Source organism: Oncorhynchus clarkii, chromosome 27 (assembly GCF_045791955.1).
Source record: "Oncorhynchus clarkii lewisi isolate Uvic-CL-2024 chromosome 27, UVic_Ocla_1.0, whole genome shotgun sequence".
Classification (NCBI taxonomy): domain Eukaryota; kingdom Metazoa; phylum Chordata; class Actinopteri; order Salmoniformes; family Salmonidae; genus Oncorhynchus; species Oncorhynchus clarkii.
In genome coordinates, this window is record NC_092173.1 from 6,771,725 (window position 1) to 6,784,010 (window position 12,286).

General features: G+C 41.7%; 1 protein-coding gene across 2 annotated transcripts in view; it reads right to left on the minus strand.

The window, feature by feature from the left end:
* LOC139386276 (leucine-rich repeat and fibronectin type III domain-containing protein 1-like protein) overlaps window positions 1-12,286 on the minus strand; it is a 108,227-nt gene that overhangs the window by 15,558 nt on the left and 80,383 nt on the right. For both annotated transcript variants that reach the window (XM_071131772.1, XM_071131773.1), the window contains exon 4: window positions 310-980. In XM_071131772.1, the coding sequence (XP_070987873.1) occupies window positions 310-980 (671 nt within the window). The remainder of the gene's footprint in view (window positions 1-309; window positions 981-12,286) is intronic.

A 12,286-nucleotide genomic window follows, 5' to 3' on the forward strand; every position in this document is an offset into this window, starting at 1 on the left:
CATTGTGTCAGTAGAATAGCACTGTTCTTAGCAATTACATGTCTCTGAATTGGCGTTTCATGTGCTGCAATGATGTGTGCTGGGTTGGGCTAGGCAATGGACTCCTTTTCAGTGGCAGAGCTCTAGCTGCCGATACCTACTCTAGGTCACAGAAGGAATACAAATGAATTACAAGCCAGATGTTTCAGACATGCCATAGAGATACCACATTGAAAACGTAAAAAAAAAAAAAATGTCATTCACTGCCATTCTCTCTCATTAACCCCATTCGCAACCATTTGTATCTGTCTCTATTGCTCAAGTACTTACTTCCCCCCGCATTCACATTGGTGGCCTCTTTGGGTGTGAGCGAAGCTCTCCTCTTCATCTCAATGGCAGTCCTGGAGTGACGCCTCTTACTAGGCGACAGCAGGTCCTCAGCAGTCATGTCTGAGATCTGCACCGCATTCTCACAGCCAACCACCAGCGCCATGGTGTTAGAGTCCTTTTGGGTGGCATTAGGTGATGCCACTCCACTCACACCCCCTCCTCCCAATGTCCCTGGCCCCCCTCCCACCCCAGCTAAGGCCTGTTGCTCCTCCTGGCTCTCTGTAACTTTAGACCCAGAGTGGGACACCTGTCCCCCAGCCTGTCCTCCATTGGTCTGGGCACAGATGTTGTCCATGGTGCCCACCTTACCTGTGTCCATGCCCTGGTGGCTGTAGACCTTGTAGCGGATCATGAGGATGATGATGAAGACGAGCACGGAGGCCACGATGATGCCACCAATAATGATGATCATGGTGCCGCCCAGGAACTGGCTGTGAAGGGCCTGGCACTGGCTGTACTCTGTCTCCGTGATGAACTGGACACAGCCCACCTGCCGCGTGGCCGTCAACGAGGTGATGCCGTCGTCGTAGACCGCCAGGACACACAGGTCGTACTCACGCCCTGACACCAGGTCACGAACCAGGAAGTCCTGACTGGTGGACGGGATCATTCTATTGATTTAGAGAGAGGAACATGTTTTAGGATTGATGACTGGCACGATATATGTACAGGAACAAAAACTCTGTAGGTGGGACATATGTTCAAAATATGATTATTTCTGAGTAACAAAAGGTAGTGTAGATACTGGACTTGTCTATAGGGCTATGTGAATCAATATGGATAGTTACTTGCTAAGACATACTTTTTATCTTAAAAAATTGTTCCACAGTATTATAGAGTTATGGTACAACCCTTGGTTTGAGATGAGTGGTGCGATCAAACTGGAATAGCCCATTCGGGCTTACTAGTGGGACAATCATAATGACAAACCTCAAAATCAATATTCAAGGGCCATAAAATGGCTTTACCAGAAATGTGTAACATGGAATATATTATGGATGAAAGTAATCAGTGTAAGGGTCCCTTGTGGATTCTCTGAAGCTTTGACTCACATCCACAGTCAATCATCTTAACCCTGGTCCAATGAGTTTGTAGAGAAAGAGCATGTTGAGGTCAATGTCCATCCAAGGAGTAAAGCATGTGCCCAATAGGTGCCAACACTAGCAGATAATAGGGTGCATGTAGGCTTCAGAAGCACTGTAGAGCCTATCAACATCAGGAGGTACTGTATGTTGCTCCAACACAAGAAATCTCATTTTCCTTTTGGTGCCATACCTTTTCATTCTGAAATCACCCCTTTCAGCACTAAACTGAAACTACTGTATACGATTGGACTCCATTTGTCAGGTAATTTTTCAGGATTGCTCCACTTCTCTAGATTATGCCAATGGTCTTGACCCATTCCTGCAGCTGTGCGGCACTATCATGGACAAGGTCAGGAAAGAAGACATGAACGAGGAGACAATAAAACTATGCAGTCGTTGGCAGACACCGTTCCCCGTGATAATATTCTGGTGAATCCGACCTTTGCAATGCCAACAATCTGCAGACTGTTGTGACAGAAAACAAAGTCGGGCAACACTGTAGTATAGACCACTGAAAGGCACTTTGATAGTGTGTGGTCATGCGTGTGATTTCTGACAGTATAAGTGAGCAGTGGATTTTCCGCAATATGTCCGGAACTCTATCATTAGGGAAAAAGGAGAGGACGACGGTCATTAAATGTGATGCCAGCGACATCTTGAGCTGTGATTAAATGTCAGTCTCCATTCGCATAACTCCCAAAAGCTTCCAAATCTCCCATTTTCATTACGTGTGTATCGTTATCTGGCTAACAAGTCTTGACATTTAAATTCACTTCAACAGCTCTAAAAGCTGAGTTGGTAAACAATGCCCAGTGTCATCTCATTAAGCCGCCTTGCTTGAGGTAGAACACTTCATATAAGTTAAGAAAACTCCCCTGGACTTGTTCAAATAAATTATCATCATTTAATGTTAACCATTATTTTTGAAGACATGGAGAAGACATTGTTGACAGGGTTGAAAGAACGGGTGACTTAGGCTAGGACCTTGTTACTACAGTACTGAGCTGTCCATCCCGAAATGTCCTCCACCGAGACACAGTGACTGAGAATGTGCATTGCTCAGTACAGTGTTAAATCACAAGGTGCCTCCAGCTTGAGCCGGAGATCATTAGAACCCCTATTCAATATAAACCAAGAAATATTCAAACTTTTCTGGCTGGAGGTTTAACATTTACACTAAGGACAGATTTTTTTTTGTAAATATAATTTTCATTTGTCAAATACATGTTCTACTAGCAGAGGAAGCTGTTGCGCAAACCAGACATAATTCAATAGGAAATATTCTCTGAGTTGTTTGCACTTCCAAAAAAATCTATTGCATACAAGAAAATGAATTCACTTATGTGAATTGACAAAATGAAGTACATGGGAAAAGCAACAATAATCGTAACCCTGACATCCAGCCAGAAATGTTATTGCTGCCACTGCAACCTCTTCCTAATCTTTATTCACCCAGATTATCTTTGCATCTTCTTCTAGAGGCTTTCCCCAAACCAGCACCAGCTAGAGAAGTGACGTGTCAACTACAAGGTTCAAATCCACATTCTCTATTCAGACAATCAACCAACCTTAGCCTTGGTCTTAACCCCAATTTTTTAAGAGTCATTGAAGCTAATGCTCTTACAGACAGTCTTGGCTACACTAATATCAGATGTCTGAGTCCAAGGGAATTCCTCTTTCACATGTAACACAAAAGGCCTTACCGGGGATTGGAGAATATAGGAATTTAAATAGGTTTTAGCTGATATAACGTTCTTCCATTTATCTTGGTCAATGTTCTAGTATCAATGGTCTTGTGTTAGAATCACTATCACACTTACATTGGCAGGAAATTGGTTGAGTGTATTCCTATTAAAAAGGTGAAAGACAGTGCTAGAAGACATTTGTTTATTAATTGCGGATCCCCCGAGGTGGCCGTTTGGCTCGGGAACTCCTCCAACCCATCGACTACTAAAACGAGAGCACCTGTTTGAGGAAGAATTATCCTAATCCAACTAGGATCACGGAAAAGTCTTCTAATTACTCCACGAGTCAGCAAAGACAATTTGTTTCTCTCTTTCTCCATCTCTCTCTCTCTGTCTGTCCCCCCTTTCTCTTCCTCTCTCCGTTAATAGTTAATGTTGTGGTCTGTAGGGGGAAAAAAGAAGATCTCAATCCTGGATCCTATTAAAGTGTGGCAGGGAGGAGGAGGTGCTCTATGACTAGCCACTCTGAAGTCCTCTTATTTGCCTCACGTTTGCCTGTCATTTTGACTGGAAGCCCAGAGTCTGCCTCATTCCGTCTCTCTCTCTCTCTCTGTATAGGGATGACATCCAGACTGCCTTTAGAATCCTCATGGCACAATGCTGAACAAAGTCGCCTTGATCTGGGCTGTGTAGAGGACCTTTATCTGATGTTTTTGTGCTTTGGTTTATTGTGGGATTTATCATGGACGTGGCAGCTCTGGAATAGGCTATTAGACATTAGACACTTTAGGTGTAAAACACATGAACATAGTTACAAAAAGGAGTAGACAAAAAAGGTATTGGAGAGATGCAGAGGGACAGATTCCTGATTCATGAAACATCATTGCGGCAGTTACCCCAAATTAAATTACTCCACAATGAAGCCGGGTGCCGATTGTGAATAGGGAAGCAAATTATTCTCTTTGTGGGAAATTTAGGGCAGAGAAATGAAACTGCTATTTTTTTTTTTCGAGGCTGATTGAAATCTCTAAGTGAAGAGCCTGATGAGACGAATGAAGCTTGAAATGGAATGCAAATGAAATGCTGCTTCTTGGTAAATAACTACGACAATCAGCTTGTTGATCCCAAAATGCATCGTTGGATCACTAATATTGATAAATCCTTATTTGGTAGGTGTTAAAAACCAATTTGCTAATATAATTATTTAAATGCACCACATATGCATACTCTAAACAACATACAGTATACAACATTGGCCTATAGTAAGAGAGGTATTGATCCCCTAAGACAGGAGATATGAAAGAGCAAAGAGTACCAGTCAAAAGTTTGGACACACCTACCCATTCAAGGGTTTTTCCTTATTTTTACTGTATTATACATTGCAGAATATTAGTGAAGACATCACAACTATGAAATAACACATATAGAATCATGTAGTAACTGAAATATATTTTATATTTGAGATTCTTCAAAGTTGCTACCCTATTCCTTGATGACAGCTTTGCACACTCTTGGCATTCTCTCAACCAGCTTCATGACCAAGTCCATCTTATGGCAAGAACAGCTCAAATAAGCAAAGAGAAACGACAGGCCATCATTACTTTAAGACATGAAGGTCAATCAACCCGGAAAATTTCAAGAACTTTGAAAGAACTGCTGCAGAGGATAAGTTAATTAGAGTTACCAGCCTCAGAAATTGCAGCCCAAATAAATGCTTCAGAGTTCAATAACAGACATATCTCAACATCAACTGTTCAGAAGAGACTGCATGAATCAGGCCTTCAAGGTTGAAATTCTGCAAAGAAACCACTACTAAAGGACACCAATAATAAGAAGAGACTTGTTTGTGCAATGAAACACGAGCAACTGACATTAGACCGGTGGAAATCTGTCCTTAGGTCTGATGAGTCCAAATGTAAGATTTTTGTTTCCAACCGCCGTGTCTTTGTAAGTGAACGAATTATCTCCCCATTCGTAGTTCCCACCGTGAAGCATGGAGGAGGACGTGTGATCGTGTGGGGGGACTTTGCTGGTGACACTGTCTGTGATTTACTTAGAATTCAAGGCACTCAACCAGCATGGCTATCACAGCGATAAGCCATCCCATCTGGTTTGGACTTAGTGGGACTATAATTTGTTTTTCTACAGGACAATGACCCAACAGACTTTCAGGCAGTGTAAAGGCTAATCTCAATTGAGATTTGGGATGAGTTGGGCTGCAGAGTGAAGAAAAAGCAGCCAACAAGTGCTCGGCATATGTGGAACTCCTTCAAGACTGCTGGAAAAGCATTCCAGGTGAAGCTGGTTGAGAGAATGCCATACAAAAAGATTTCCCAAGCTTTAATCATCCCAAGGAGCACTGTGCAAGCGATAATATTGAAATGGAAGGAGTATCAGACCACTGCAAATCTACCAAGACCTGGCCATCCCTCTAAACTTTCAGCTCATACAAGGAGAACTGATCAGAGATGCAGCCAAGAGGCCCATGATCACTCTGGATGAACTGCAGAGATCTACAGCTGAGGTGGAAGACTCTGTCCATAGGACAACAATCAGTCGTATATTGCACAAATCTGGCCTTTATGGAAGAGTGGCAAGAAGAAAGCCATTTCTTAAAGATATCCATAAAAAGTGTTGTTTAAAGTTTGCCACAAGCCACCTGGGAGACACACCAAACATGTGAAAGAAGGTGCTCTGGTCAGATGAAACCAAAATTGAACTTTTTGGCAACAAGGCAAAACGTTATGTTTGGCGTAAAAGCAACACAGCTCATCACCCTGAACACACCATCCCCACTGTCAAACATGGTGGTGGCAGCATCATGGTTTGGGCCTGCTTTTCTTCAGCAGGGACAGGGAAGATGGTTAAAATTGATGGGAAGATGGATGGAGCCAAATACAGGACCATTCTGGAAGAAAACCTGATGGAGTCTGCAAAAGACCTGAGACTGGGACGGAGATTTGTCTTCCAACAAGACAATGATCCAAAACAGAAAGCAAAATCTACAATGGAATGGTTCAAAAATAAACATATCCAGGTGTTAGAATGGCCAAGTCAAAGTCCAGACCTGAATCCAATCGAGAATCTGTGGAAAGAACTGAAAACTGCTGTTCACAAATGCTCTCCATCCAACCTCACTGAGCTCGAGCTGTTTTGCAAGGAGGAATGGGAAAAAATGTCAGTCTCTCAATGTGCAAAACTGATAGAGACATACCCCAAGCGACTTACAGCTGTAATCGCAGCAAAAGGTGGCGCTACAAAGTATTAACTTAAGGGGGCTGAATAATTTTGCACGCCCAATTTTTCAGTTTTTGATTTGTTAAAAAAGTTTGAAATATCCAATAAATGTCGTTCCACTTCATGATTGTGTCAACTTGTTGTTGATTCTTCACAAAAAAATACAGTGTTATATCTTTATGTTTGAAGCCTGAAATGTGGCAAAAGGTCGCAAAGTTCAAGGGGGCCGAATACTTTCGCAAGGCACTGTATATATTGTACTTTGTCTGGAATCTTTAGAGGGGTGATAATTCATTTGTGCTACAGGTGCAGTCTTTCTTCCTGTGACATACACTTATTTAATATTGGTGGTAGCTCTTACTAAAATCAGCCTCCATGTTTTCTCAAGAGGAATAAGTATGAACACAAAAATATGACAAAACGACATTTCCTTCCCACATAATCCCATCTGTAGGGATGCACTGTATAATTTCCTGAATGATTGGCATGCAGTCTGGCGGAGAAACACTGACCTAAAAAATTGCATCGTGGATGATGGCGTATCGGGGAAGCAGTGGGAAATAAAGGCGTATCGCTAGTGAGGTATGTATGCTTACACACCATGCTCATTTATTTATACAATTATCAGAGCTAGCTGTCGTCTCAGACACACCTGAATAGGTTACTAACCAGCCCCCATTGTCTGAGGGGGTAGGGAGAGTGGTAGTGCATGCAACTTTGAATCATTGCACGCACACACATATCATTGCACGTGCACACACACACTATATATATATATATATATACACACACACATACACACACACTCTCCCAAGGCTGTGCTACCAGTTTCCCCAAATGGGCTTTTACAAAAGGAAGGTTAAGGATAAGTGACAGTCAATTCCTCTGACTCTCTTGTGTTGTCCCATTCATATCAGGTACGCGTCAGGCGGCCCCAGAATGGAATTCTGATGGGAAATATGTAATGCTCTTTGTAAAATAAATGTGCTTGACAGGATTCATTATACCAGGTTGGGAGGATAGACAAGCCAGAGGTGAACTCAATTAGAGAAAGACAAGATTCTTCATAAAAAGTTTCAGTTTGAGGATTTACATTTTGATTCATGGGGCTGAAGCTATTTTCCCCTGGTATTTCCTTAGCCAGTTCGGGGTCATTGAGAAGCTCTGTTTGGGGACAGATTAGGACCAACACACAAACACTAATCCCTTCTTAAATCTCCACGCATCAGGCTGCATTTCCACTGCATTTTAAATTAGTTACAAACATCAATTTAATACTGATGAGTCAATGATTCAAATAGAAGTTGATTGATAAAATAGTAAAAATTGAAATACTGTTAGCGCCGCTGCTCTCAAGGTTACGCAGATTTCTCTACACAAGCACATAAAGATGCACGTGCGGATGAACGCACATGCATATACACACAAACACACACACAACTGCCTGTCAGCTTCTCTAAGTGTGTGAAAGTGGCTGTATTGTGCCGACAGGCCTGGTTGCCACAGAGACTCCGTGCCACGCCCCATTATTCATTCCCCTCAGAACATCAGGGAAGCGCTGCCACCGGAGCACAGGCAGGGACAATCAGTCTGCGTGTAGCAGAGCCTATACCTTCTCTCCGTTTCCCTTCTGAACTAGGCCTCTACCCTCCTGATCCTTAGCACAGACAGAATTCTGTCCATAATGTTGTGTGTTTGACTAAAAGGGCCTGTCTGTGGTGAGGAATCTGGTCATGGATAAAATATCTGCAGAAAGGGAAGTGCCCACTCCTGCCTGCCAAGCTCTCCCTTCACCTGTAAGCAGGGGTCTGATGCATTATTGATGTTGGTTGGCCCCCACTGCGGTGAGGAGCAGGCAGAAGAGACAGTTAGCCAGCACATAATCTTGGTTACCCAGAAATAAAAGTAATCACTTCCTGTTAAACCTCTGGGGGGAATGTGCTATGAAATTGTGATTTCCGTTGTGTGAAGGAAAGAAGCGAAGTCTCTTCCCTCGCAAAAGGAAACTCTCGGCCAAGCCCCTCCCTTATGCTAATTTTACCTGTATTTATGATCCGGGTGGACAGGCGCCAAGCAGTAGTAATGGATGATTGAGTGAGTACTGAATGTTTTCAACACATATATTTAGAATCTTAGCAGTGTCTACTCCATCCCATCATTTAAAACTCGTTTGGGATAGGGGGCAGCATTTTCTCTTTTGGATGAATAGTGTGCTCAGAGTGAACTGCCTCCTACTCTGTCCCAGATGCTAATATATGCATATTATTATTAGTATTGGATAGGAAACACTCTGAAGTTTCTAAAACTGTTTGAATGATGTCTGTGAGTATAACAGAACTCATATGGCAGGCAAAACCCTGAGAAGAAATCCAAACAGGAAGTGAGAAGTCGATTTTCAAAACAATGCCTATTGAAATCCCTGATATTTATGGATGTGCTTGCACTTCCTAGGGCTTCCACTGGATGTCACCGTCTTTAGATCCTAGTTTTAGGATTCTACTATAAAGGAGGGGCTCATGAGACCTCTTTTAGTGAGTGGTCTGGCAGAGAGCCTCGGTCTCATGACGCGTGGTCACGAGAGCATACTCTCTTGTTCCAATGCTTTTCTTCAGACAATGAAATTCTCCGGTTGGAACCTTAGTGATGATTAATGTTAAAAACATCCTAAAGATGGATTGCATACATCATTTGACTTGTTTCTACGACCAGTTTTTGTCAAGGAGAAAATGCTCGCGCCTCATGAAGATGGATTACTGGGCTGAACACACTAACAACAAGCGGCTAAATGATGGGCTTTATGGAACAAATCAGTAATTTATTGTCGAACTGCGATTCCTGGGAGTTTCTTCTGATGAAGATCATCAAAGGTAAGTGAATATTTATAGTGTTTTTTCTAAATAATGTTGACTCCAAGATGGCACCGTTCTCAGATTAGGCTTTTTCCGTACATTTAAAAAAAAAATCTGACACATTGGTTGCATAGAGGATAAGTCTATATTTAATTCTGTAAATAACACTTGCACTCTTTTATCAATGTTTATTATGAGTATTTCTGCAAAATCAATGGATGTTTTGGAATCAAAACATTACTGCACGTAACGCGCCAATGTAAACTGGGATTTTTGGATATAAATATACACATTATCGAACAAAAACATCCTTGTATTGTGTAACATGATGTCTTATGAGTGTCATCTGATGAAGATAATCAAAGGTTAGTGATTAATTGTATCTATATTTCTGCTTTTTGTGATGGCTATCTTTGGCTGGAAAAATGGCTGTGTTTTTTTGACTTGGCTATGAACTAACATAATTATATGTTGTGCTTTCGCTGTAAATCATTTTTGAAATCTGACACCATGGGTAGAATAACAAGATGTGTATCTTTCATTTGCTGTATTGGACTTGTGAAAGTTACATATTTCCCAAAAATATTTTTGAATATCGCGCGCTGCCTTTTCAGAGGAATGTTGTCGTGGGGTTCCGCTAGCAGAACACCTTACCCATCAGGTTAAGCCACTGCAACAGTTGTGCATAAAATGTTTGACTGGCAAAGAGGACGATTTCGCATGCTCGCAAACTAGCAACATACACGAAGCGATGTATGGCAAAAATGTCTTCAAACAACCATGTTCAACAAGCGGTTGATAGGACTGGCAGTGGACGATGTGTGCACTGTTGTTCACCGGTAAGTATACATTTCAGATGAACTCTGGCTTGCCATTGGCATGGCAGTTAGCTAGCTGTATCATTCATTCTACATTACTATCAACTGGCCCACTGTATCAGGCAGCTTTACTGTAGATGCAAGGAAAAACAAATATATTTGCTAGCTATCCATCTGATTGATGAAGTTGAGAAAAATGCCATTAAAACATCTTAGGGCTAGGCCCCTTTTTTTCTCAATTTCCGCCTGAATGACGTGCCCAAAGTAAACTGCCTGTTGCTCAGGCCCTGAGGCCAGGATATACATATAATTGGTACCATTGGAAAGAAAACACTTTGAAGTTTGTAGAAATGTTAAAATAATAAAACACTTTTTTTTGAGAGACCATCCTCTTAGAAATACAAGTGAAAGGTCATATTGTAAATTATCCCTGGATGCAATTCCTATGGCTTCCACGGGGTGTCAATGTTCAAGGTTTCAGGCTTGTAACTTCAAATACAAATAAGAAATAACAGTTTTAGAAATCCGTGTTTGGGCGTGCGATGAAGAAATTACGCACCTGCTAAAATCGGTTTCCTATTGAACACACTTCTTTCCGAAATAAATATTATAGTTTGATTACATTTTATGGTATCTGAGGAGTAAATCTGTAAACATGTTATAGCTTGGACCCTTTGGATGGCAAATCAGAGGAAGATTTTCAAAAAGTAAGTGAATATTTAATTTTTATATGTGAATGTATGAAACCTGTGCCGGTGTAAAAATATTTTGATGTGGGGCGCCGTACTCAAACAATCGCATGGCATGTTTTTCGCTGTAAATCTGACAGTGCAGTTCGATTAGCAAGAATTTAAGCTTTCAGCCGACATAAGACACTTATATGTACCTAAATATTTCTTAGAATTTATTTAAATTGCGCGCCCTCCAGTTTCACCGGAAGTTGTCCCGCTAGCGGGACCCCGATCCTTAAGAGATTTTTAACTAGTTCGCTAGATTGAAACTTCTGGGCGGAAAACTAGCTAAGTTAATTCCCACCATCACTTTGCGTTTGGTTCACTTTAGCCTAGCTAACTAGGCTTCTAGAAAATAACTAGCTAGCTATATTTTAAATTGACTAGTTACTGACTATGAAACACTTTTGTCAAACTACTTCATTCCCCTGCCTGTTGATGCAACTGAAAAAGTTGGCAATACTGCTAAATGCCTCTCCAGATTTGACTGACAATAGGCTTGTTGTTTGGCTGACTAGGCATGTGCACATTTACCTTAATGTTTCGTTAATTAGCTAAGTTACTGACTGACTAGGCTAATTCTTATTAATGTTGTTGTTGCATTTCAGGTGGCGAGGGAGTTGGGCCACAGAAAGCAGGATGCTACAGACAGACCAGGGCCCATATTCACAAAGCATCTTAGAATAGCAGTACTGACTTAGGATCAGTTTTGGCTTCTACAGTGGGGCAAAAAAAGTATTTAGTCAGCCACCAATTCTGCAAGTTCTCCCACTTAAAAAGATGAGAGGCCTGCAATTTTCATCATAGGTACACTTCAACTATGACAGACAAAATGAGAAGAAAAAAAATCCAGAAAATCACATTGTAGGATTTTTTATGAATTTATTTGCAAATTATGGTGGAAAATAAGTATTTGGTCAATAACAAAAGTTTCTCAATACTTTGTTATATACCCTTTGTTGGCAATGACAGAGGTCAAACGTTTTCTGTAAGTCTTCACAAGGTTTTCACACACTGTTGCTGGTATTTTGGCCCATTCCTCCATGCAGATCTCCTCTAGAGCAGTGATGTTTCGGGGCTGTTGCTGGGCAACACGGATTTTCAACTCTATCCAAAGATTTTCTATGGGGTTGAGATCTGGAGACTGGCTAGGCCACTCCAGGACCTTGAAATGCTTCTTACGAAGCCACTCCTTCGTTGCCCGGGCAGTGTGTTTGGGATCATTGTCATGCAGAAAGACTCAGCCACGTTTCATCTTCAATGCCCTTGCTGATGGTAGGCTTTGTTACTTTGGTCCCAGTTCTCTGCAGGTCATTCACTAGGTCCCCCCGTGTGGTTCTGGGATTTTTGCTCACCGTTCTTGTGATCATTTTGACCCCACGGGGTGAGATCTTGCGTGGATGCCCAGATCGGGGGAGATTATCAGTGGTCTTGTATGTCTTCCATTTCCTAATAATTGCTCCCACAGTTGATTTCTTCAAACCAAGCTGCTTACCTATTGCAGATTCAGTC